Raw genomic sequence first — 27202 nt, 5'->3', positions numbered from 1 at the left:
ACATATAGGCGCACATGCACACATGGGACATGTGTCCACACAGAAGCGACATAGTATTCACAGCTCTGTGCTTACTTGTGCGTGTAAATCACGGATGCGTCTATGTGTGCATGTAGATTAGGTGTGTGGAGAAGTGTGTGCCGTGGGCACGCCCGTCCTCGCCGAAGCCGTCTCCCCTCCCGCCTCTGTGTGGCTGTCATCTTTCCCAGCAGCCCCGTTTCGCTGTCCCAGGCCCAGTCTCTACAGAGAGCTTCCTGCAGCAAAGTCCATGTCCCTGTCATGTCTGTACACGTGGGACCAAGATCAAGGCCTGGTGGACGGGACGTGGTCATTAATCGCTGACAGACTGAATGAAGATGTTTGCGTGGATCTAATTCCAGGGCTGTGTGTGTGTGTACGTGCGTGTGCTCACGCATGTATGTGTGCATGGAAGGGTATGTACATGGACATACATGCACCCGCACTGTGGGGGCCTATGGATGTGTCTCGTAGGTGTGCATAAGCGAACCCACATGCACACACCATACCTACAAGTTTATGCAGTAGTAAGTATGCTGGTAAATGTTTGGAAACTCTTCATTTAAAAAAAAAAATCCCTGATTTGTGGCCCTTGCCCATTTCTGTGGTGCAAACACGTCCACCGTGGATGATTTCATGGCCTCACTGCACATGGAGCTGGGAAGAGATGCACGTGGTTGGCTCTTGTGAGCCTGTGGGAGGTGGCCCCAGCACACCGCTGGATTTGTGTTTGTTTAAGCTGTGGAGGGGCGGGCAGGCAGGGCAGGGTTCCTTCCGCCTGGGAGAAGTCTGCAAGCTGTCTCAGAGACGTTTCTTTCCAGAGCCTGGGCACCAGGGAGGCAGGCGGCTGTTGGCTACCAGCCAGCCTTCTCAGCCATCGGCTTGGAAGCCGGTCCAAACTGATGCTCCTTGTTAGGCAGGTCTAGACACTCACTGAGACAGCCACCGCCCCTCACCCCCGCAGACACTCTCAGAGCTTTGGAGTTTGGTGAGGCCAGTACAACTGCGTGGGGGAAACTCTAAGTCTGGAAACTGAATGGAGGAGGAAGGACAAGGAATGCTTCAAACCGCCATCCGAGGGGGTGGCAGGGGACAGTGGAGGGGTCGGGGGCTGGGGCCTGGAGCCTGCTTGAGGCCAATTCACTGTGCAAGTCTGGACACATTGCTTGCCCTCTCTGGACTCCAATCGTGCCTTTTTTCCATGAAGATATAGGTCTTCCCAGCTCTATGGCCCCTTACCCGACCCTGTAGAAGTCAGAGCCCTTGGGTGTTGAAATTTACTATCATAAGCCAGAGAGAGAGGCTGTACTGTGGACATGTGCAGGAGGGGCCCCTGCCTCTGACCACGCCCCTCCCCATGGCGGGTGTCCATAGGCTAACGGGACGTGCACATCCTCTCCTAGACTCTCTCTGATGTCTGCTACTTTAGAACTTCTGCCCAAAGGGTCCTGAGCCAGTTTCCAGGGCTGGCTACTATCTATCTTGAGGTTGGACTAGACCAAGGGTGACCAAGGAGTGGCTATTTCTGGAGGCTGTAGCTGGAACTTGGATGTGCAGGCTGGGATGGGCACCCCTTTGTGAGAGAGGCCCTGCACATGCTCAGTGACTCTGGAGGTGGGAAGGGAAGGGGGGCTGGGCTGTGGGCTAGGAGCCAGGGTTAAGGATCCGGGGTGGGGCTTGGCCCAGGCTTCCACTTTAGGGTGCAGGATTCAGAGGAAGTTAAGAATTCTAAATTCAAACCTACTATTTCAGGTCATCATGAAGATTAATCTGTCAGGATAGAAGGGTAGAGCATTATTTTAAAGTTCGTTAGTTTGATTTTTAGCTGTTAAGTATTTCGATTTATGGTATGTGGGCCTCTACTTGTGCTCTTGCCCTGGGACCTGTAAGTGTGAGGGGTGAGCCTGGAGGAAGGGATGCTTGTGTGTCCCCTGGGGACTTGGGCTGAACTGAGCAGAGTGCTGAGTGTTGCCAGTTCTAGAGCGGAGCTTCCCGGGGCCCGTGGTGCAGGGCGGGCCTTCTCGGAGGTCTGTGCGGCTCAGGCCTTTGCGTGTCGTCTCCTTTCTCTGGAGCCCCAAGGAGAGCTGCACGATGATGAAGCTTCCTCCCCCGAATGTTAGACAGCGTCTTCCCTCCCAGAGACCCCACGTCCCTTCCTGGAGCTCATGGCGAAGCCCGGGTCTGTGTCAGGACTGGGGGCGTGGCTGTTGGGTCTCTCCCTTATCCCCATCGCTGTGCGTTATCATGGCTGTTTCTAAGGTGACCTGCATGCTCTCCATAGATCACTCTTCTGGCTCACCAAATGAAAATATTAAAATACCCAGGCCAGCGAATGCCAGCCGCTGTAATGAACGCGAGGCCTCCATGCTTCTTCTCTTTGTCTGTGATGATAGATATCAGGACGACACAGTGAAGCTTTTGCTGCTTTTAGAGCAATGTATCATAACGCTTTCATTTTAAACAAGCATTGCTCAGCTTTCCTTTTTCCTGTTCATCATGGCATCAGTTGTGAGTTTATACCTGACCTTCTGAGTCAAGGATAATACATTCAGTAAGGGTGGTGATGGGGGGTGGGCACAGGAGAAGCAGCATTTTACCATTTACCAACAGATGAGTACTTTTCTGTTTGCTTTTTAAACCTTGATTTGATTTTGAAATACCTCCCTTCCTCCCATCCTATGCAGTATGGCAGTTTTTTAAAAGTTAAAATGAACTAAATTAAATGTGTTTAATGCATTTTGGGAGGGCATGGACACAGCCCTCCTTCAAATAGCCGTCCCAGCAGTTTGACCAGACCAGGGCTGGACAGTGAGGGGCTAGCTCTTTAGCTGCCTTCAAGCGGGGCCTTTCCTCACTGCCAAGGGTCAAATCCTCCTGTTAGCGTCCTGTTATGGGCTGGATTTTTGTGCCCTTCCCCCAATACATGTGGTAAAGGCCTGTTGAATCCCTAACCCCCAGGGTGATGGTGTTTGTAGGTGGGATCTTTTGGAAGGCGTTAGATGAGGCCGTGAGGGTGGGGCTCCCATGATGGGGTTAGTGTCCTTGTAAGAAGAGAAAGAATCACCAGAACACTTTCTCTGCATTGTGAGGACACAGAGCAGATGGCCGTCTGGAAGCCAGGAAGAGTTGTTGCCAGAAACCGAATCTGCCGGCCCCTTGATTTTGGACTTCCAGCCTCCAGCACTGTGAGAGAGAAACGTCTGTTTGTATCTCAGTCTGTGGAATTTCGTTACAGCAGCCCCGGCTAACTAGAACACATTCCATCTTGCCTTTCCCACCTCTTCAAGTCCTTCCAGGACCGTCCCCATTTATTTCCTTGTCCACAGCCCCTCCCAAGAAGCACCCCTGACCGGCGAGTCTATTCCAGGCTGTGCACTTCCGTGGGCTAACTTGAAACCCTGGAGTGTCATTGGTTTTTTCAGTGGGGCTGGCTTATTCTAAGACAGAAAACTCAAGGACATCATTCTCATGGTCTTCAAATATCTAAGGGATTATTGTGCTGATAAAGGAAGGGGTCCATTCAGGGTTGCTGGATTCAAAGGAAGAGTGGATTGAAATTCACTGTAGAGGAGACTTTCACCATGAGTGCTGCCCAGCTTGGGCTGGGGCTGCCTGTGGAGGGGGTGAGCCCCCTGTCCCTGGAGGTGTGCACGTATCAGTAAGGAATGTTTGTGAGAGGACTCATGACCTGAGGAGTGGGGACACTCTAAAGCATGGCTTCTAAGCCTCCCATCCCCCAACTCTGAGAACCTGTGGCTTTGCAGTTGTTCAAAATGGGATGCCAGGAGTTGGGAAAGCAATTAAAGAAATCCACTGAAATGAGGACCAAGCTGTAAAAAAAAAAATCTTTATTTCATGTACCAGGATTTTTTTCTTTTTTTTCTTTTTTTAGTTTTCTGCTTTTTAAAATTGTTTTCTGTTAACAGTCTGGAAAAAAAAAAAAAGAGGACCCACCAAGAAAATAAAATGGAGTTTGGTTTCTTGAACTGGTTTGAGCTGGACATGAGCAATCGTCCACCCTGGCAAGCAGTGCCCTTGCCGCCCTGATCCCGGCTCGTCCTCTCCGGGCCCCCAGCCCTTTCTCAGCCATGCTGGTTGCTCCCACACCAAACGGGCTTCTTCAGGAGGACCCAGGCCCCAGGCCTCATGGCCTGGAACGAAGCGCTGATTGCCATCCCAAACCCTCTGCCAGAACTCAGAGAATCGGGGTCAATTTTCCTCCTCAGATAGCGCCCGCTTGTTTGCTGTTTCCTTGGGGCCTCCCCCTTCTCTCAGGTTTGGACTCTGGTGGGGTGGTAGGCGAGGTTGGAGTGGGGGAGGGAGAGATTGTGATTTTTGCCCAGACTGAGAAAGGTTGCCACTACGCCTGGCACTGGCCCCCATTGTCTGCCCTGAGGCCCCGTGGCCTCCCGGGCACTTCTGGGCTGGGCACAGATGTTCTGCCTGTGGCTCATGCTGACTTTAGGGTTCCAGCTGCTGCTGACCTGAGAACAGAGCTTTCCTTTCCCAGACAAAAGACGGGAAGGGCAGCTGGGAGTGTGCAAACCCCAAAAGCTTTGCTAGCCACTCCCCCCAACTCTCCAGAGCTCAAATTAAGAAATTTCAGGCCAGGCCAGCGTCAAAAAGAGGCAAACCAAGACGTGCAGATGGGGGCAGCAGGGTCCCCCACTTTCAGTAGGGTGACTGGCAGGCTGGGCTAAAATTCAAGCTTCGGAAAGCTCTTGGGCTTCTCTCAGTCTGAACTGGCCCTCGTGCCTCTGGGGAGAAAGGGGAGCAACATGGGGTGCCCCGGGCGCCAGTCTGTGGTGTAAGTTGAGCTTTGAGGCTGGTCCTCACCCCAGGACCAAACTTTGTAAAGCTCTCCTCTCCATCCCCTCGGCCTTAACCACCTCCAGCAAACCTCGGAGGGGCTTCTTTTTCTCTGACCTCCCCCAACAACAGTAGCGGAAACCTGGTGGTTGATGTCTTCTCTCAAGGAAGCCCCCTTCCCTCTCTGTAACTGGGTTATGGCATTAAAGAAAGGGGACACAAAATGAAGAGTGGCTTTGGGGACCTCGGTGCCTTTTCCCTCTCTATCTGAATGGCAGGATACGTTTGCTCACATGTGTGTAATTTTTGCTTTGACATTGGATGTGGGGTAGGGGGTTGGGAGCACAGTGAGGAGGCATATGGGGCGTGTGTGTGTGTGTGTGTGTGTGTGTCTGAACGGCTGACTGATGATGATTTGGAAATGTTCTCAATGTCTGGGGGATGGATGGCAGCTATTTTGGTCATCCCTGGCATCTTCCTCTGGGCAGGTGGCAGATCTTAAAAGTCATCGACGCCAAGAATAAGAATAGGCCTTTGGAGCTCATCTGGGTCAGTCCACATGCTTATACAGGGGGAAACTGAGGCCCAGAGAGGCCACACAGCAAGGGATTCCAGAATTCAAAGCTGGACTCTAGACTGGTGCCCCTTCCATGCATGCAAGCACGGTGTGCGTGTGTGTGGTGGGAGGGCACGTGTGAGCATAAAGGCCGATATGGAGCTGTTATTGTTGTCCATGGCTTTGGAGGGCGTGAGTCCGTCTTTTATGAACCCTGCCTCTGGCTGTGTATGGGGGTGGAAGGGTTTAGATGGCATGTGTATCCCTGTGAGTGATTCTACTGCTGGGCTTCAGGGACGGGTGTGTGTGTGTGTGTGTGTGTGTGTGTGTGTGTGTGTGTGTCTGTGTCTGTGTCTGTGAGTGGGGTGTGCGATCTCCTTCGTGAAGACTGGATTCTCCACCCTGACTCTCTTCCACATTAGCAGCACCTTCCTGGGATAAGGAAGAGATCTTTCATCACAGAAACTCCCCGCGTTTCCCTAGGGCCTTTTTCTCTCTCCCTCCTGCTTTAAGCCCAGCTCTAATCTCTCAAAACAGTATTTTTTTTATTTTAATGGATTTGTATATTTGTTTTCTGTTTTCTCTTTACAAGTTCCCTGCTAAATTTTAAGTTCCCCACCCCACCCCATTTTTTGTTTTCACAGTTTAAAGCTGGAAAAGAATTAAAAGAAAAATACTATCTGATTTTCTTGCAAGTAAATCCACTTATATATTTACATTTATTTATAGTCTGTGGTTTTTTTATTAAAAAAAATCACCACTTGTTTTTCCTTTTTCTTTTGTAAAAAGAAACCTTTTTGCAGTGTCATTGTTGGACCCGCTGAACCCTGAGAAGGCTTCAGTGAGTCCAAGGACCCCCAAAGGGTCAGTGAGCCCCCTTCCCAGGGGGTTGGGGGCCTAAGAGTCTGGGGGTCCACCATCGCCCCAGGGTCATTGGGTGGCCCTGAGGTGAGGGGTGAGGAGGGAGAGCTGCTTTATATCCCCCGGGGGGTGGGATCTCCTGCCCCCAAGGACAGGGGCTTGGGGTGGTCACCCCAAGAGGCTCACCCTGAGGATTCCGGGGTTTCTGGGCATCTCGGCAAGCCACCGGCAGCCATCCCCTCTCCTTCCTTTCCCTCAAGGCCTAGGAAGTCATCACAGTGGGTTAAGGACCATTAAGGACTGGGAACCTGGGGGCTGGGCAAGCCCCAAGTGCACCCCCCTCCAGGCACCTTTCGGACAGGAGGGACCAAGGACTCTTGGGTCACCTGGAGGCCTACAGTTGCCCCATCGATGCTGGGTGGAGCAGGCTCGCAAGCCAGGAGCTTGCCCAGCGTTCCTGGGGCGCCCACCCAGAGGCTCCAGGGACTGGCAGTGACCTAGGCTCACCTGGCCCTGGGCCCTCTGAGTCTCCGCCCCCCCACTCACCCAGGGAGGCAGAGCCGGCTTGGGGTTAAAGGGAACAGAAAAGTAACTCTCCAGAGTTAAAAAACAAAAACAGCAAGTAACATAAACCCCTGATAAATGCAAAGAACATCCCCCTTCCTTTCTGTTCCTTCTCCCTTTTTTGCTTTAATGTTATCTTGGTTCCCTTTTATTTTTTCATTTAAATTGGTTTTTATTAAATGTTAAAATAATGGTACATGGGAAATCATGCATTTTCTTTTAGATTTATTTTCTATTTTAAATTTTTTATCCTCTCTTGCTTTTTTTTAAAGTTTGTTTTTCCTTCCCTCGTTTATTTTTTTTCACATTTCCTGTTGTTTGGCTTCTTTGTTCCTCTTATAGTTTGTTCTTTTTTTTTTTTTTAAATTTACGTATGTTTTTCTCTTTTTTTTTTGTTTTTTTTTGCTTTTGGAAGGATTTTTTTCCCCCGTGGATGATTTGGTTTTCCCCACCCTCCCCCCACCCCCCGGCCCACCTCGCGGGCCACACCCCCACTCCGGGCTCTGCCTGGGACCCGGCTGGCGGCGCTGGCGAGGCCCCCGCAGCCTCATACGGGGGTGGTCCGGCGGTTGGCTGTGTTGGAGTGGAGCGAGTCTTTGTTCTCCTTCTGGATACAGTTGTGAACTTGGAGGAAGCTGTTATCCCTGTCGGAGTTGTAGGTGGCGGTGGGCGTGGTGGCGGCCTTCAGGGGGTCCCTGCTGAGGGTGTACATGGAGATCTCCGTGGACGGCAGGGTGTTGAAGCCCTTGAGGCCCACGGGGGAGGCGTCCCTGGAGTGTGAGGGCTCAGTGGAGCGGGAGCTGGAGCGGCTGCGGCGCTGGTAGCGATAGCGGTAGCTGGGGATGCGGGTGATGGCGGAGGCCTGGAGGTAGTCCGTGGCGCGGGCCGTGGCCCGCAGCTGTTTGTGCCGGTCGATAAACATGTGCACGGCCAGCACCCCGACCATCTCGGCAATGATGAAGGACAGGGCCCCGAAGTAGAAGGACCAGCCGTACGAGTAACTATTCTTTTTGGAGTCGCTCTTGGAGGGGTCTCCGGCATTGGCAGATATGTACACTATGATGCCAATGATGTTACTCAGACCTGCGGGGCACAGGGTGGGCACGGAGTCAGGGCGGGGCAGAATCAGAGAGAAGGCCGTTAATTTCCACGCAGGATGCTGGGCACTGGGCGGGATTAAGGGGCAGGGACAGCTAGCCGGATGGGACTTCCCTGGTCCAACGTTTTCACAGTACACGGATGGGTGGGTGTAGAGGGCCGCTGGCAAACATCACCTGAATATTTTATCATTCCATTTGAAGGGAACCACAAAGGGCAGAGCTAATGGAAACAGATATGGAAGAGGGGCGAGAAGAGAGAGGCATTCTACAACGTACTGAGAAATAATAATAATAGAGACTGTTTATTGAGTATTCACCCCCTGTCTTCACTGCTGAGTGCTTTTCAAGGTGTTTACAAATGAGGAGGGAATGGATCACAGAGAGAGACCCAAAGGGATCGTCCTGCTCAAGGCTGCCCAGGGGTTCGAAGCCGAGGCAGCAGCGGGTCAGGGCTGGCTCCTGGAGCCAGATTGCCCCATCAGAGCTTTCAGCAAGGTACCCTTAGCCTGAGTTCCCAGATCTGGGGGATGGGGATAATGACAGGACTTGCTCCTGCAGGGCCATGGAAAGGCTTAAATGAGTTAATACATGTGAAAGCTGTTGGAATCTAGGACGTGGTAAGTGCTGCTTAAACATGTCATTCTTATTAAACTGCCCACGCTACAGCCCATGCTCTTTTCCTAGCACTGGAAGCACGTGTGGCTTGTCATGTAACTGGGCTGAGAAATGTGGCTTGGCTGCCTACCGGCTCCCACCCGGGAGCAGTGAGGATAGGCCCAGTGCCCTGAGAGGGACCGGGATTTGGGCCCTTTTCTAAGAAGTGGGAGGAAGATGGGCCATTGAGGTAAGGAACAGGGTCTGGGGTGTTCCTGGAGGACTCCGGGGGGCTCAGGTGGGAGCCCCAGCACAACCTAAAGCTTCCCTGCAGCACAACCTGTTCCAAGGCCTGGAGATTCTTCTCCTCCCTCCCGTCCGCTCTCTGCCAGGTCCTCCCAGCCACTGGGCACCCAAACCTCAGCCTTCTCCTATCTGGCAGGCCTGGGCTCTGGCCGGCCCAGCTTTGTGGCCATTACCTGCAGACACGAAGAAGATGCCGGCACTCAGGATGATGTTGTGTCGAGTCTTGTAGAACTCGCTTGCTGCGATGCAGAGTCCACCCATGAAAAGCAGAATCACACTCAGGATTGGGAAAATGCTCGAGGCCCTCACAGCCCCTGCAGAACATGGAGGGTCAGGGAGAGAGAGAACAGGGCTGTGAGATGGCGGGATGCAGGAGGGAGGAGAAAGGGTAGCACACAGGAGTGGGGGTTTTATGGACGTAGGACCAGAGTGGAGGTTGCTTAGCAATACTAGGGAGAGGGAGCAAGCCACTGCCCAGCTCACAGCCCTTCAGGGGCTCATCTCTGCCTAAAGGACCAAACTCCAGGGCCTCATGAGGCCCACAGGGCCCTGTGTGACTGTCTCTGCCCATCTCCAGCCTCAATGCCTATGTTTCCTCTTGTCCAGCCCCAGCAGACTTCCTGTATCATGTTATTGCATGCTTGTGCCTGTTGACATTCTGAGCTTTTTCACTAGAATGTTTTTCTGGCTCTTTTTCATTCTGCAAACTTCTATTCATCCATCAAAACCCAACTCAAAGTCCCCTTGACTGTGAAACCTTTACTGATTTCCTTAGGTAAAGTTTTAGCTTCTTCCTCTGTTCTTTGGGGTACTTGGGACACATTGAGAGGTAGTGTGTTATAGTTGTTAGGGAACCACTGGATTTGGGATTTGAATCTGGGTTTAGCATTTGTTAGTTGTGTAAGTTTTGGTAAATTTATCTCATCTCTCTGTGCCTCGATTTCCTCATCTGTAAAACTGGGATGGTAGTAGTGCTTGTCTCCTAAGGTTGTTGTAAGGATTAAATAAGTTGATTCTGACAGTGCACTTAAATATGTCTCTGAGCGCATATGGTAAATATTTGATCAGTGATAGTATCCAGGTGAGCATACGTGGGGCAAACGTAAGCTGGGGTGAAAGGATGAAAGCATGGGGTCAGAGGCACCTGGGTTACTCTACATTCTTAGCTCCTTCTCCTCCGCAGGCAGGCACAGGGCTGCCTTCTCCCCAGACCTGAGTGGATGTTCTCTTCTTTCAAGTCATTTCTAAGCTAAGGAGCTGCGTCCCCAGCCTGATCCCCCAGCCCACACATACCTGCACAGGCGCACATGCATGCCTGGACGTGCACACTCACAGCTGCCTGAACTCTCACCCTCGTAAGCACACAGGGTCGGTGAGAGCTTACTGAAGACCCAGGAGAGAGATAATATTGGTTAAGTACCCACTCTGTGTCAGATCTTGAGTGGGTACTTAACAGAAACATTATATAATTTAACCCTCAGAACAGCCCATGCAGGGTGTGTTGTCTAGCTCCAATTTACAGATGAGAAAACTGAAGTTCAGAGAGGTGAAGCAACTTGCCCAACTTGTGAGGCAGAATGGGGATTTTGGAGTTAGTTCAAATCCTGGCTTTTTCACTTACTATCTGTGTGACCTTGGGCAAGAGTCTGTACTTCTCAGAGCCTCAGTTTCCCCATCCTGTAAAGTGGGAAGAGCAGTAGTAATCTCCAGCTTACAGGAATGTGGCAGGGCTTGCTGCTGAAGGGCGGCCTGAGCACCAGCATCGCGAGTACCACGAGGGAGCTTGATAGATATACAGATTCTCAGGCCACACCCTGGACCTACTTACCTACTGAATTAGAGTGTGCATGTTAATAAGAGCCTCATAATAAGATTTGTATGTTCACGAAAGTTTGAGAAGCACTGTTGTAAGGATTAAATAGTATAAAATCTGTATTGTTTCCAATGCTGGAAGGCGTACAGTAAAATATAGCAATTTTTGGGCCGGCCGAGTGGCGCATTGGGTAAGAGCTGGCTTGGGACGCCAGAGGGTCCCGGTTCAGATCCCACATGAGGGCCAGTGACACTGCCCTCCACAGCTAAGATGCTGAACAACGGCTCAACCTGTAGCTGGGCTGCCATGAGCTGCTGGTGATGGCGTAGGCTGCAGCCCCTGCGGCAGTGGGTTGCCATGGGCTACCGTGTGTAGCCAGCAGCCAGTGTGAGCGGCCAGCAGCCACCGTGAGCGGCCAGCAGCCACCGTGAGCGGCCATCCAGAAGCCGGCGACTGATCTGCCTCGCCCGGGAAGAGCGCAATGATGGTGCTAACTTGGGCCTGTGAAGCAACATCCTCCACAACTAGACTGAAGAACAAAAGGGCAGCAACTTGTCTGTTCCCCTTCCCCCAATTCCCCAGTGCTGTTCCCATCCCCCAATTCCCCAATAAAAATCTTAAAAAAAAAAAGATAGCAATTTTTATTATTTCTTGTGACCCTCCCCCTTCAGTGCTGACACAGCTTCCCCATGAATTGTCCTGATTTCCCACCGAGGCTGGTATGGCCTTAGTCCTAAAATCTATCACAAGAAGCATAAAATACCTGATTTATTTGATGAACAGAGATTATTGACCTACGAGTAAGCAAATGGAACTGCACAACACTTACTAATACTGACGGAGCTCTTCCTCTGTGCTAGGCCCTGTTCTAAGTGCCTTCCATGGATTAACCCATTTAAATCTCATACCAATCCCATAAAACCACAGGCCTGGGCTTCGAGGAGATTACAAATACCTGCAGTAGGTGTTGGCAACTTTTTTCCGTACAGGGACAGATAATGAGTACCTCTGGCTTTGCTGGCCATACGGTTTCTCTTGCAACTACTCAACTTGGCCATGGTAGCATGAAAACAGCCATAGACAATGTGTAAAGAAACGAGTGTGGTTGTGTTCTAATAAAACTTCATTTATAAAAGCAGACGGTGGGCCGGATTTGGCCTGCTAGTTGCATTTTGGCCACCCCTGGCTGGAGGATAATACGCTGCACTGGGGAAAGGCTGCATGGCCTGGAGCATGGAGATGCATTGCTCTTGACAACCGGGAGCCCTGTGAATAAATGCAGACTGAGTGCCGACCGCTGTGCCCGGTTCTAGGCTGAAAGACGAAAGGATGGCCAAACAGGCCTGGCCCAGGACTTTTTAGGGCCTCCGTTCTCAAGAAGAAGGTACATGTCATCAGATAATAATGCGAATAAATGTATAATTATCAACCAGGGTAGTGTTATGAAAGAAAGGTACCCATAGGGCACCATGACGGTGTGTGACAGGCTAATGCTCATTGAGTGCTTCGTGTATGCTGGGACTATTCTAAGCACTGTACATATTAGTACTCATTAGTACTAACTGCCACCCTATGAAGTAAGAACTTTAATTACTCCCATCATACACGGCTAAGGCTGAGGCACAGAGAAGTGAAACCATTGGCCAAGGCCACCCAGCGAGGAAGTGGAGGAGCGGGGTTGTGAGCCCAGGCAGTGTGACTGCGGGTGCTGTGCCTGACCAGTGCGCTGTTCTGCTTTCAGGGGGTGTGTTCCGTGGGGCTGGGGATGCTGGGAGGTCGGCAGACCCAGGCCCAGTACCCACTCTTTGCCTAGCTTTCCGTGGAACCCAAGCGTGTGCCTTCCCTTCTCTGTGTCCAGGTCTGCTCTCTGATGGGGTTGGACTAGATGATCTCTAAGGTCCTGTCCATCTCTGATAGTCCTGTGTCCTCCAAGATCTCCTAGGGCCCACTCAGCCAGGCCAGGCTGCCGTCATACCTACCGTATTTTCCCATGTGTAAGACGCACCCTTTTTCAAAAATCTGGGGTCTGAAAACTGGGTGCATCTTATACAGTGGTGGTAGATTTTTTTACTTGCATTTCCCGCAAGTGATGAGGAGTTGTATGAATTTTATGATGAATAAAACTTTTCAATAACTTTATGTAATACATTTTATTCAAATTTCGGGCCCCAAAATTAAGGTGCATCTTATACATGGGAGCGTCTTATGCATGGGGAAATACGGTACTCCCTGTGCCAGTCGTGGCCTTTAATAAAAATATTCGTCATAATCAGGCACAGGGAGGGCGATTTTCTGGGCATGGTGTTAAGCTCTTTATGCCTGCTATCCCATTTGGGATTTGATCCCTTCTAATGGGATAGAATCACAGATGTGCTGGGGTGTGAGGGACGTCTAGGCTCTTGGGCGTCTCCCCCTCGCGCCTCGCTCCATGCTGTGCTGGGTAGGGCAGCCAGCGACTGACTGAGAAAGGGGATGGGCTGCAACAAATGCGTGTGTAAGCGCGCGTGTGTGAGAGTCTGCAAGAGTGTGTGTGAGTGTAAGAGAGTGGGTGGGGGGAGAGGAGAGAGAAGAAGGAAGAGAGAGAGAGAGAAGGAGAGAAAAAGAAAAGAGGAGAGTAGGGGGGCCGAGGGAGGGAGGGAGAGAGAAGGTTATTGGAGAAGAGAGCGAGACCTCAGAGAGAGAGAGAAGGAGGGAAGAGAAGAAGATGGGTGAGGGGAGGGGAGAGGAGTGCAGAGTGGTGGCTGGAGCATGGGCTCCAGAAGCGGACTGCTTGGCGTCCCATCCTGGCCCTCCCACTGCCTTGGTGGCCTCTGGGCCCCACCTTTCTCATCTGTGTAATGGAGACACCAACAGTACCTACCTTTTAGGGTTGTTATGAAGGTGGATGAAGATAATTTTAAAGTGTCAGGCCTGGCACAGACATAGTCAGGTGTCCGGTGCATGTCGGCTACATATAATGACACATGAAAGGAACGCGGAAGCCCAGTGAGCTTCCCTTGGGAGCGCCATCTGTGCAGGTGCCGTGCTTTCCCAGTTCCCGTTGTCTCTGGGGTTGGTGAACAGCTGCAGCTCAGGACCGAGATGGCCTGAGCGTGTCTCACCTGCCATGTTGCCTGCCCTCCCTGAGCCTCAGTTGTCTCCTCTGCCGTAGGGAGACAGTCAGGCACCCAGCTCAGGGAGCTATGATGAGGGGTCACAAGGAAACACATTTGAAGCAATTAGAACAGTGCCTGGTACCCAACCAGCCCCGGGAAATGTTAGTTCTCCCCATAGCAGAGCACATTGTTGTGCTGCGGTTACCTCGGCTGGCGTTTGTTAAGTGCAGGTTGTGACTCATGACTGGGTCGTGCAGTCAGCATGGTGGCTGCAGCCGGCAGTTAAACAAACGAGCCAGGACAGAATAGAAACTGCCAGCGTGCGCAGTGTGCGCGAAGGGCAGGCACTGTTTTGTGAAATGTCTCAGGTCTCCTTCCTGGGGAGGACGTTCCTGGCCACCCTACTGAAAACCAAAGCCCTCTTTGCTGTCCCTGCTCAGTCTATATCCTTTGTGTTTTTCACTGTGTAACATACACAGCCATAATGGCTAATGCCAACTGAGTGCTTACTATGATCCGGTTGGTGTGCAGAACAGTCTTATACTGACTCACTTAAGCCTCATTACAACCCTGGGAAGGTACCAATGGCCACTGTCCCTTTTGCGAGGAATCCGAGGTCCAGAGAGGTTAATGAAGTGGCAGAGCTGGATTTGGACCCAGCAGTGTGTGCGAAAGCCTGCCGTATGTTCTTCTGTCTCCTATGGTGCCCAATTCAGTAAATTTACCCCCTGAATGGTGCCCAAGTTCCGTAAATTTACCCCCTGAATAACCCTCATGCTGGTCCTCCATGCCTTGGCTGCTTTCCACCGCCCCTCCCTTCCAGGTGTCCGTTCCTGGTCTGTAGCTGCCCTGGGGATTTTCCTCTTGCTTGGGTGGTGGGTGACTCTCTGGGAAGATGTCAGCTCCTAGTTCAGGTGTACTCAGATAAGACCTCTCTTGGTGGGGGGGAGGGAGGGAACAGGTCCTGCCCAGAGCTTTTCCTCCCGCCTCTTCTGTTCACTCTGGCTCTGGAAAAAAGTGATTGACATGGTAAGGCCCTGTTACTGCTGCTCTGGGGTGTGTGTGTGTGTGTGTGTGTGTGTGTGTGTGTGTGTGTGCATGTGCATGTGTGACCTCTGGGTGCCAGCCCCTCCCTTCCCCCTGGATGGAGTGTGTCAGGGCAGGGCAGCAGCTGACCCTGGGGCTATCCCCCCAGCCTCCGGCTTTGACTGTCGAGTGAGTGGGGGCAAGCCCGACTTCACCCTGCAGTCCTGGGCTACAGGTAGCCACAGTACAGTGGATTTTGCGGGGGGGGGGCTAGCACATAGTAGGTGCTTGATACATGATTGTGGAAGGGAACTAATTTCCTCTGATTTTCTTCCCTCACATTGGGACAACTGGGAAATACCAACTCTCATCTCCTGGACACCACACACACACACACACACACACACACACACACACACACCACACAGAGACAGACCCACACGCACACAAGCAGACACGGGCAAACATACAGGCGATTCTACATTCAGACAGACACTCAGATGTATGGATATGCAGGCGCTGAAAGACACAACACAGCACAGACTCAGGCCCTCGTACACAAAGACAGACACGCAGATACACTAACAGTCACAGGAAGTCACACCCTGGTTACCACCGTGTCTGTTCTTCACCACGCTCCTCAAGCTTTGGTAAGGAGGGATACGGATAGGAAAGTGCCACAGCAGATACATCTGATGGCCCCACAGAGCCGGTTGGGAAATAGAGTTCCAGTCACCACTGGTTCCTGGGTAAGCTTGTGATAGTGAGGGCCACACTAACCACAGCTTCCTGGGCCCAGATGTTGAGAGGTCCAGGGTGGTGACAAGGGCCTATTAGAGCTGTTTCTCCCTGACACTAGGGAACCCCTGGACTCAGTGTTCAGGAAAACTGTGGCAGTCCTTAAATATTCCTAGGGGTTGAGGAGTAAAAGCATGTATCCATCCATCCATGCCTCCCTCCCTCAGTACAGATATGTACTGGGCGCCTGCCTTCTGCCAGTCCCTCTAAGAGAAGCTGGACATGCTGGAAGCTTGGCCTACTGGCTGGAGAGCAAGTGAGTTCCACCTTCTTTGGCACCCTAGGAGGTGAGCTCTGCACTCCTGTGCAGCCAAGCCCATCTGGCATTCTCTCTCCTCCCTCTCTGTTCTAGACCCTCAGTCTAGCTGCTGTATCAAGGAAGGCAGGAGTTACCCAGGCCAGTTCACCGGCCACCCCTCTGCAGCCTCCTTTCCTGGGGCTTCATCATCTTCCTGGCCCCTAAACAGTGGAGCCCTTTCATTAGAGCAGAGATTTGGTCCGTTTTGTTCATGTTTCAATCTTCAGCACCTAGAACCGTGCTTGGCACATAGTATAGGCCCTATAAATATGTGTTGAATGAATAAGTACATGCATGTGAATTACCAGGGAAACACACACACACACACACACACACACACACACACACACACTGGGGGTGCCAAAAAAATGTATACAAGTGAACACTTGGGTCAGTGTTGCTCAAGCAGTAGTTCGCCATAATCAGAAGTGTCTGGACACTGGTGGTAACCACTTTGAGCACCTCTTGTAATTGTAGAAGTCAAACGTGACTTGTATTCCTCTTTTGTTATCGGTATATATTGAATATTACAATTTTAATAGCTTTTCCCTTTCTTAAAATGTGTATACATTTTTTTGGCTATATATATGTGTGTGTGTGTGTGTGTGTGTGTGTGTGTGTGTGTGTGTGTATATACACACACACACACACACTCAGAGGGTTCCTCGGGAGATAGGCTCTGCCTGGCAAGGCCTGTGGTTTCACACTTACACACGCTCAGGCCTCCGTCCATTCCAGAAGTGTGTGGCCCTGTGCCAGGCTCTGGGCGGGGTACTGGGGAGTCAGAGTTGGTTCAGAATACATCCTGCTCTTATGGAGAGCAGAGTCTGGTGGACTGTGCTCCCTGACCTTGGTCACAGCAGGAGCTGCAGCCCACTTTCTGGAGCCCCCCCCCCCTCCTGTCCCCCTGCCCCTCCGAGTCTGAGGCGGACTGAGTGTGAAGAGTCAGAGCCAGAGATGCTTGGTCTGGGCCCACAGGGCTCTGGTGTGTCTTTGCTGAGTCCCTTTCTGCCTCCCTGGACCCGCCCATCCCTGAGTCTTGGTCCCTCCTCACAGTCCTCTGGAAACCCAGCAGTCTCCTGTCCCACTGCCTCACTGCCCGATCACCTGTTCACCCCGGTCCTGTCAGCTCTGCCTCCCAGACAGCGTCTCACCCTAATCCCACAGCGACAACCGACAACCGATCCAGCCACCATTGCCTCCCACTGGGACGACTGCGGCAGCCCCAGTCAGCCTCCCTGCCTGCAGTTATTATCCTTTTATGATCCCCCGCCTCCCTTACAGCAGCCAGAATTGACCTTCCAAATCACTGCCCCTGCTCATGGTTCGCATCACACTTAGCATGAGGTCCGCTTTCTTCCCAACAGGATCAGGCTCCTGAGCTGTCTCTCCAGCCTCATGCTGGAGGGTGCCCTCCAGGCGCGCGCTGGGCTCTGGTCCGCAAATGTACAGCCTGCGCCTGCCTTCATAAGGCCTTCGCTTTTGCCGTTCCCGCCTCAGGGACCTGCCTCCCCAAATTCCTCTTAGCTAACTCCCTTTCTTCATTTGGAGACGCTGTCCTGACGACCTATCTGGGGAACACCCCTCCCTGCCCTCTGCCTGCCCCCTCCCTCTCCACTCTTCACCCCTTCACAGCACTCTGAAACTGTTCAGGGAGGTCTGTGCACTTGCTTATTGCTTCTTTCCTCCGCTGGAATGTAACCTTCACAAAGGCCCCAACTTTCTTTGGATCCCCCATACCAGCAACAGTACCCTGCACATAGTGAGTGCTTAGTGAGTCTCATGAGTGGGTCTCATGAATGAATGCTTCGAGAGTCTAAGTCTCAGCTTTGGGGCCACCTTCTAGAGAAGGTGGGGGGGCCACCTTCTGGAATGACCTCCTCCAGTCTGGGTTAGGGGCCCCGCTCCCTTGTAACCCACACTTCCTTCTATCCCTGTCTGTGTCATGGCATGCGCCTTATATTCAGGGGCCTCTCTTCAAGAGCCTCTCTCCAGACAGGGAGCCCTTAGGGACAGGGTCTGCTCTCCTGCCTCTCAGCCTCCCATGTGGTGGCAGCACCGTGCAGATAGGTTTAACAGACTTGAACTGGGAGCTGATATAGGCTCTACCCACTGCCATGCAGCTCTGGCCAACGCTCTGGGCCCCAGCTCCGCCCACCTCCAGGAAAGCCCCGCCCGCCTCAGGAAAGCCCCGCCCACCTTCCTGGGCAGAAGCCCCGCCCACCCAACTGGGGCAGAGGGTCCTTCCAGAAGAGTGATCCCTGTGTTCAAGCATCTCTAGCCAATCAGGTTAAAGCTTATTAGAAAATGATAGTAACGCACATATTCCAGCTTTAAAAAATTACTTTTTTTGTCTAGCCCAAGATTAGCATATTATAGATCAGGGGTCAGCAAACTATGCCAAATGTGGCCTGCTGCCTGTTTTTGTAAATAAGTGTCTTTGGAGCACAGCCACACTCATTTGCTTCCATATTGTCTACACTGCTTTTGTGCTACAAGGTCAGAACTGGGTAGTTGAGACAGAGATTGTATGGCCTGCAAGGCCTAAAATATTTACTATCCATCCCTTTACAGAAAAGTTTGCTGAGCCCCCTATTATAGACGTTCAAAAAAATTGTTGGATTAACTCAACTCAAATCAGACCCTCGGATCTTGCACTGCTAACATATGTTCAAGTCTTTTGTTCAGAGACACCAAAATGAGCCTAACTCTCTTCTCTCTTCAAGAATAAGGAAATGGAAGTATAGGTAGGAACAGCCACTGAAGAATCCTATATTCTTCCTTTATTTAACAAACAGCATTGACTGAGCATCGCCTATATCCCAGGAGCTCTTCTAAGCGCAGTAAAGAATGAGAGAGACACAAGCACGCATCTAGCTGATAAAATATTACAGGCTCACTGTGCTTGAACGGCGTGGCTCTGGGTGTGGGGCTCAGCTTTGCTTGCCCTCACGCCTCTACATGCAGGCCGCGTCTCTGCCATGCCCGTGTCCCTCGTGCTGCTGTTTCTCTGAGGGTCCTCCCCACTAGGCTGCTCACCCTGTGGTCTGCCTGGGGCCACAGACTGTGTCTCATTCGTTCACCTTGACCTCTGCAGCTCTGAGCACAGGCTCTAGCATACGGAAGGTGCTCAATCTGCCTTTACGCCACTGCCAAGCTCCTTTGAGAGCCCCAGACGTGGTAACAGGGACCCAAACAGCCTTTTAGGAATTCCATCTAAGAACAGCGTCTTGCTGGAATTCATAAAAGGAAATGATGAGCACTGTAAGATATTTTTTTCCCCTTTAAAAAGAAATCTATAAATTGCGTTGTGTTTCCTTCCTTTCTCTTCCCAGCTGCCTGGCTGACTTCGTGTTCCGGGGGCTTTTCATTGAAACCCAGATTCCAGGCTGACCTGAAACTGGGTTTGATGTGAGGGGGTATTACTGAAAGATGTGGGGGTGATCCATATGATAAATGCCTCCTACATTTTTCATAAAAGTGATCTGAGGATAATAATACTGACTATTCTGCTGGAGGGAGGGGCGGGGGCAGAAGGGGTGCTCCGGGAGGAGAGCCAGCCTGAGAGCCTGGGGATGAGCCTTCAGCCACTTCTGCACGGGGCGGCTTTGCTGTCCCAGGTGTCAAGGACCCTCGGCCCCTCTCTTGGAAATCCCTTCCTCAGGGAACATTTTATCTTGTTAGTTTTTGCCGATTCTTGGAAAATTTTCTTTGAGACTCAAATGCTTTCTCTTGACAATATGTCTCAGGTGGATTTAAGATTGCAGCTATTACATCAGGATTTAACTTTTTTTTTTCTAGTGAAGAATTCAAGGATTTAACTTTGACTTGACTTGTGGGAGAAGGAAAAAAATCTCATTTATTATTTCAGTAGAAGTTCTAATCTGGCACTGCCTGATGAGTTTCTTCATTCAGTTATTCAGGAAATATTTATTAGGTGCATATTATGTGCAGGGCATTGGGCTGAGATTATAATGGTAAACAAGCTAGGAACAGCCCCTGCCTTGGCAGCGTTGGTGGGACTGTGAGGGACGTGGTTGCATAAATAGACAAGGACCCCACAGCATGATAAAGGTGATGTGCTCTGGGGATCTGTTCAGGGGCATGGAGGACTTCCTGGAAGAGGCGATGTTTCAGCTGAGACATGGAGGATGAGTAGGAGTTTGCCAGACAAAGAAGGCAGGGAAAGGTGTTGCAAGCAGCGAGAACAGCATGTGTGAAGGTTGGGCCTCTGGACAGGAGGCAAGGAGGGAGGCTCAGGTTTTTCTTGCCCTCTGCTGAGTCAGGGACCCCTAGATAATCCTAGCCTTTGGCGCTCTGAAAGTTGGAGGGAAGGACCCAGCACCAGGAAGGAGATAAAAATTGCATGCACTCACGGAGGAAGTATTCTGCTGTGTCAGCTTCGTAATCTGCATCCTCTGGGAAGTGATCAATTTGCTTGCAGAGACCTTTGAAGTTCCCTAGAAAACAGGGGAGAAAGGACACATGAGGCGTCGTAGTTCCCAGGGGCTCAATGCTCACTGGCCTCTTCCTGACTTCTCACTTCTCTGCAGCTGGCGCAGCCCTCTCCCTTGCCCCTGAAGGAAGGTATTGCTTTGTCTGTTTGGACATCCCCTTGGTGAATCAACCTCCCACCCCCAATCCCCCGCGTGGTATTGTGGAGAGGATCTAAGGCCTAAGACTTCAAAACCCAGCCTTCTGTCCCCACACCAAGGCTTCTGAGGATTAGCAGAAGCTTGGCGGGCAGCGGAGGCTTGATTGGGGGCTGGGGTCTGCCTCCAAGGAGGCTGATGAGCCGTGTGGCTGCATCTGCCTCTGTGCCCAGCTTGGCTGGGAGTCCCCTCCTATTTTACATGAGAGAGAGCAGATGGCTTTCCAAAGAAGGCAGACCCTGGACCGATGCTGACAAACATCCCCACAGCACTTTAGTTGAGCTTGCAAAGCACCTTGCCATCTGCAGCGGCAAGGAATTCACCGCACCCAGCCCCCAACTGCTCTGGGGGATGAGCCCCCACTGGGGGCTGGGCCCCCTGCCAGGCTTTTGAAGTATGACTTATTTTGCCTCTACCACAGGCCTGTAAGGGGATATTATCATCCCCATTTTACAGATGAAGACACTGAGGCTCAGGGAGGCTAAGTGACTAAGTACTCGTGCCTAGGAAATGATGGACTCGGGGCCTAAAGATCTCTTGACCCTAAATACTTGGCTTAGTGAGAAGGTGAGAGATGGCTCAGGTGGAAACCTCAGCCCAGTGCCACCGCCAACGGTCACTAAGTGAGTGAGTGAACTATGCAATGCGATCTTCGTAAAGACAGATGTGTAGAAGAATTTACAGCCATGTCCGCCTCATCACAGCAGGGACTTTTGTCTGTTTCAGTCGCCATCGTGTCCCCAGCGCTAACACTGGTAAAAAAATGTTGGCTCACTGTCCCTGAGTGAATAAATAATTGGACCTGTGCTTGGAGATACGGCGCAGGGGGTGAGAGGCAGGTTTGAGAGTTGGACCACCTGCGTCCAGCTCAGCCTCGCTGAGATGCCTCAGTTTCCTTATCTGAAAGTGGCCCTCACAGGAATTCTGCCTTTGCCGAATGGCACGGGGGTTCAATGAGCTGACACATAGAAAGTGCTCAGAACAATGCCTGGCACATTCATGAATGTGCTTGGGGGCATTGCTGTGAGAGAGAAATGGACTTGGACTATTCTGCCACTGGCATTTGGGATTTCTCTGTGACAGCAGCTAATCTAACCTAATTAATACAGCCCTCAATACATGTTAGCAATTTATTTTTCTGTAGCATAGTGAGCCTCCCTGTCCCATAAAGTAGGTTTCATTATGTACTCTAGATATTATTAAGGAATTTTAAGACATTATTACATAGATACATTACATACACCTACATAAGTAAGATACAAGTACACTTACGTAAAGATAAGTATTTTAGGTATTCCTAGCTATTATTATATGCTACATGTTACAGAGAAGACGGTTGACTCCCCCTGCCTCACTGTCTCTGTACCAAATTCACCTCCTTTCCTGATTTTGGCAAGATGGTTCCCCAGAGCATATTGGGACTTCTGTTAACCGCCCCCTGGCCGGAAGCTCTGTAGGGTTCCAAGAGCACAGAGTTTCACCAAAAATGTTCCCACGGGGCAGCCTCTGTTCTGCGTGTTCCAGGCAACCCCTCTTGCTCACCACCACCCGCCTTGCTGCCTCCCGGCTTCTCTGTCACCCCAAGCACATCTCCCCTCTGCCCTCGTGCATCCTGGTCCAGTCTCAGGAGGCCTCAGCCCCCACTAGTAGCTCATCCCCTTTCCAACCACACACCCTGCTCTCCTGAGAAGTGTCTTCATACGGGCTGCCGAGAGGCTAGAATAGCCTCCCTATTGTTAAAACTACAAATCAGTGTGTTTGACAAGCACTTCGCAGAGCACTTTCATTTTCTCTCAATTCAATCTGACAAATATTCCGTCAGCGCCAGCTTGGTGCCAGGCATCTTTATAAGGAATCCTGCAGGGAGCGAGGCGCGGAGAGTGGTCCTCATGCGCCCCAGGGCTCCTCACAAATCGGGGACAGTGGTCAACCCCAAACCGAGGGCTCGCAGGTGGTGTCTCCACACTGTTCTTCTTGCGGCCGCACGCCCTTGCAGCCTGGCTGCCCCTCTGCACAAGCCTTTGTCTTAGCCATCCTTGGATGGACCGTCGGTTCCTAGTACAGTGCCTGGTGCAGAAGGGCAAGGAGACGCTTGTTGAGAGGCCGTGTGAAGTAGTCAGCTGCCCAGACTCTCCTGTGAGGTCCAGACTTGGGTATTCAACTGCCTATTTGATGTCCCCTGGTGGATGTGTTAAAGGCACCGTACGTTCAGTAGGTCCAAACCGGAACTCATGATCTTTCCCTCAAGCCTGGTCTTTTGGAGGCACCAACTAGCTCAGCGAATGCCTCTCCACTGCTCTGCGGTGCGAGTCTGAGCCCAGCCGTCATCTCCGACATCTCCTCCTCACTGTAGGTTCCATCCATCATGACGTCCTGCTGTATTAGCTGCTCAGTATCTCTCCAGCTCATCGATTTCTCCCCATCGACAGCATCACCACCGCCAGGCCACCATCCTTGTTTCCCTGGAGGACTGCAGGAGCCCCCTCACCAGTCGTTTTGAACCCTCTCTTATCCCTGTCTATAGAGTTATCACAGTGATCCTTTGCAAATGCAAACCTGATCAAGCCACCTCCAGCTTAAAACATTCAACAGCTTCCCAGTGCTGTTAGGGAAAAGCTCAGCACCTTTCACAGGGCCTGACCCTGGCCTCTGTCTGCATCACCCCCCACCCACCTCCCTCTCTGTGCATTTGCCATCTGGCCCTCCTTCCTGCATGCTTCTTCCTACCACAGGATCTTTGCACATGCTGGTCCAGCTGCCTGAGCTCCCACCACACCCTTCCCTCCACCTCCCTCTGCCTCCCTGCACTGTGCTGGTGGGTGTCTATTACTGTGCTGGCTATTCTGTGTTGGGGGAGATGTTAAAGCATGAGTGATGCTGGTGGGAACGTTCTGGTAGAGAGGGAAGAATTGATGACCCAGAGAGAGGAGGGAGCAATGTAGGAGCAATGTGAGAGGGGATGAGGTCCAAGTACGAGGGTGGCCTTAGATGGGGTGGATGGGGCGTCCACTGCACCAGGAGGGAAGGAGACACCTATGGGTACAGGTGCAGGGGCTGAGTAAGGGAGCTTGTGATACTTGTCTTCTGGTTGCTTCTGTTTTTTTGATGAAATGGGTGGCAGGATCATCAACTGGGAATGAGGAAGGGGAGGCAGGGTTGGAGATTTGAGGAAGGAGTAAGGGAGTCAGATTTTTCTCCATGAGAGTGGGAGAGAGAATGGACCAGGCTCAAGACATGAAGTGTGTGTGTTGATAGCTTCAAGGTCCCTCTTGAAATGTGGTGGTTTTCTCTGGCCACATTTAGGGTGTCGCTGCAGTTTATCTAGCTGGAAGGTTGCTTTTAGCCAGGATGGGGGTCTGTGAGATGAGTGCAGGGAGGGAGCGAGAGAGGGCGTGATAATGAAGATGGACCAGACTCCCAGCTGGGTAAAGAGGGCAGTGGAAAGGTGGTAGTGAATGCAATGGAAGCCCTGGGTGGGAGGCAGAGAATTGTTGGAGCCGGCCTCACAGGAATGAGCTGGAAGGGTGAGGCATGGGAGTCAGAGTGGATGCAAAAGATTGAGATTGTGGAATGCGGTTATTTGGTAATGTCAGGGTCAAGGGTAAGCCCATGAGCTGGGGGCTCAGGTTGCAAGGAGATAGGGATGACAGTCAAAGTATTTAGCAACTGGAAAGTTCATGCCAATTATATATAAGACAAAGCTAAACGTTCACTCTTATTTTCTCTATATATCAAGTATATATTATGAAACTGCTGACTAAGTTAAAAGTTGAAGTGAAAATGATTCATCAAATTATTCTACTAAGCCCCAAATTATTGGTTGGTTTTTAGAAGTTATTGGTGCACTCCCCCGATGAAGAGGATCTTACAAGCTAAGTGATGGGCCATTCTGGACCACGATTTGACACCGAGAACCACAGCAGATGCTGCTGGCCCTTCTCTGCTAGAGGAAGAGTCGGTCCATCTCAGTGAGTCCAGAATTTTCTCCTAACCTGCCTGACACTGATCAGTGCGAGGACTTCTCTGCGAAAATAGCCCTCCGTCCTCAGCAATCCAGGAGGTGGGGATTGATGGTGCTGGGAGTGGTGGAGTGGGGTGGTGGCGGTGAGGGGAAGAGGGGAAACCTCTTCCGGAGCTAGTGCTCTCACGGTCGGAGGGGTGAGCACAGCCTGGCCTGGCTGGCTACCCAGGACTGTAGGAAGGTTCTGTCCTGGACCCTTGCATATCTCCTGCGGAGCCAGACTGTCTGGGCTGGGCCTCGGGGAGCTGTAGGGCCTGAGGCACACAGCTCACCCCCCCACCCCATCCTTGGGGAGGAGGGACAGGAGTCGGAGCTGCAGTCCCAGCCCCTCCCTTCTCTGCCTGTCCCAACCCAGGAGCCACCCCTGCCCAGCCCTCATCGTCCCATTTTCTGGGGCTGATTGGTGTGACAGGATTTCAGTATTCAACAACCAGCCAGTAGGACTAGTATCTTCTGGCTGAGGCAGGGGCGAGGCCAGGTGCTGGGAGGATTGTCTCTCTGACTGACTGTGAAATCTCCAAGAGGACCCGCCTACAGGAATAGCCTTGGAGAATGGGGCAGGGCAGTGCGAACTCATTATGAACTCATTATGAACTCATTATGAGAGTGAGCTCGGAGGCTTAAGGAGTCTGGTAGGGAAGGCTGGGATGACTTTCAGAGAGGGAGGGAGTTCAGGGAAGAGGCTGAGGAATGGTGGGGAAACAGCAGTGAGAAGCAGGGAGTGCCTACCCCCTCCAGGCCCAGGGGTGTGGCAATGAAATACTCTTGTGAGGGATTGCAGGGGAGAGCCAGGCTTCCTTCAGAGCCAGAAGAGAAATTGAGAGTATGGGGGATTTTGCTGACATCGGGATAGCATTCCAGAGAGTCTAGGGCCAGGATTAAGGGGCCGGAGGGAGTTGGAGATTGCGCCAGTTTAGGGGATGAACAGAGCCCTGGGGGGCAAATGGTCAGTACTGAGGAATGACCCAGGTAAACTGGGTCCCAGGCCCTGACGGGATTGGTCCTGACAGTCCCAGAAGCGGATGGTGGCATGAGCCCGTGAGGGCTGGGTGTGTGAGGGACCTCCAGGGGGATTTGGAGTTCTGTGGCCGGGGACTCAGTCTGACTGCTGCAGTGATGAGGCTTGGGACCAGGAGGCAGTTTCGGCAGCACTTACTCGCCTCCGGTGGAATTTGCATTTGGTGGAACATCGTGGCCGCAGACATCACTACAGTCAGTAAAGAATGGTGTGCTCTGGTCGTCCTGATGCCCTCCTAGAGTGCTGCTGTATTTCTTTCTGGTTGGCGGTCATCAAGACCGGGTTCATAGGGCTTCAGGCATAGATGGAGCCAGGTGCTCAAAAATCCGGTGTCGGCTTTCTTCTCAGCTGGCTTCGTTCTTAGGCAGGCCCTTTCCCCAATGCAGAGACTGAGGGCTGACTAAGGGCCTGGCCCCGGGGTGGTGGAGGGAAATCTAACCTGGTCCCCGCCCTCCTGGGGCTCACAGCCTGGGTGGGGGGAGCCAGAAAGCACAGAATGTAATGTAATTTACTAGAATGTAATGTCTGACATACTACGTGTATATTAGAGGGATACACAAGTCTTATGGGAACAGAGTTGTTCAGCTAACATTTATGTAGCACCGACTGTATGCCGTGCTGTCTGTGCAACCTGCTGAAGACACAGAGGAAGAAATACACTTTGTGTCCCCACAGAACTTGCCGTGTATAGTGGGTGACAGAAAGCGGTGCTGTGATGTCGTAGGATATGTGTTGTGACAAAGCAGAGCATGTCCGGGCACACTTAGTAGGTACACATCAGGGTGTTTGAGTGTGTGGGTGTTGACACAGACCTCCTGAGGAGGAGGTGGCTGAGCTGCCATGGGAGGTGGAGAAGGAGTGAGCCAGGATTCAGCAGGGAGAGAGTGTGTGTGTGTGTGTGTGTGTGTGTGTGTGTGTGTGTGTGTGTGTGTGTGTGTTGGGGAGTGGCGAGCTAGCAAGCGGTGGAGGGTGAGAAGGGATTCTAGGAAGAGGGGCCCTCAAGAGCAAAGTCAGGGAAGTGCTGGGGACACAGGAGGAACAAGCTGTCCCAGGCGGTCAGAGGAAGTCCCCCAGGCAGAGCAGAGCAGGGGGTCACGGGGAAGCCTGGAGGCGGTGGCGTGCTGGATGGAGCTGGCTTGCATGGGCTCAGGGCGGCTATTGGTGGTTGACCCACATGAGAAGCTGGAATCAGCCACAGTAGGAGTATTGGCAAATAGTGCCACTCAAGGTCCCCTTCCCACCCAGGGAGTCAGTTGTTACACATTTACCAGCACCCCACGGGAAGAAGGGTCATCCTGTGTGGGGGGTAGGCTGTTGCAAAGACGCGACCTCCTAGTGGGACTGGAGATTTCCAAAAACATTGTCCTGTTTAGAGGGCAGGATGGGTGAGGGTGAGGGCAGGAGATGGCTGGAGAGGGGGCCGGGGTCAGAACGCACAGGGGCCTGTGGCCCAGGTTGAAATGAGGAAGGGCCATCTCACTGCCCACTCCCCCCACAGGCGGTGGTTTTGAGCTTTGGGAGGATGAGGAGAAAGTGTAGGGGAGACTCTCCCACTATGAACTGTAAGTGATTATTCCGCCAAGGGGCCCACCAACAAAAAAAGCTCTCTGCTGAGCCCCCCACCCCAGAAGGGCAGCCGTGCCATGCCAGCCCCAGAGCCAGGTGACTTCAGG

The 27202-nt window shown here is 52.0% G+C and overlaps 1 protein-coding gene across 1 annotated transcript in view; it reads right to left on the bottom strand.

Annotated features, from left to right (window-relative positions):
- Window positions 1–7335: 7335 nt before the first annotated feature.
- The window catches only part of CACNG2 (calcium voltage-gated channel auxiliary subunit gamma 2), a 109228-nt gene continuing 89361 nt past the window's right edge, over window positions 7336–27202 (bottom strand). The window contains exons 2-4 of the mRNA XM_019625513.1: window positions 20215–20298; window positions 8982–9122; window positions 7336–7891 (exon numbers count right to left, since the gene is read on the bottom strand). Coding sequence (XP_019481058.1) covers window positions 7356–7891; window positions 8982–9122; window positions 20215–20298 — 761 coding nt within the window. The 3' untranslated portion in view covers window positions 7336–7355. The remainder of the gene's footprint in view (window positions 7892–8981; window positions 9123–20214; window positions 20299–27202) is intronic.

Source organism: Hipposideros armiger, unplaced genomic scaffold (genome assembly GCF_001890085.2).
Source record: "Hipposideros armiger isolate ML-2016 unplaced genomic scaffold, ASM189008v1 scaffold_633, whole genome shotgun sequence".
NCBI classification, from domain to species: Eukaryota; Metazoa; Chordata; class Mammalia; order Chiroptera; family Hipposideridae; genus Hipposideros; species Hipposideros armiger.
Note: the sequence above shows the minus strand (reverse complement) of the source record. Positions and strands in the feature narration are given on the sequence as shown.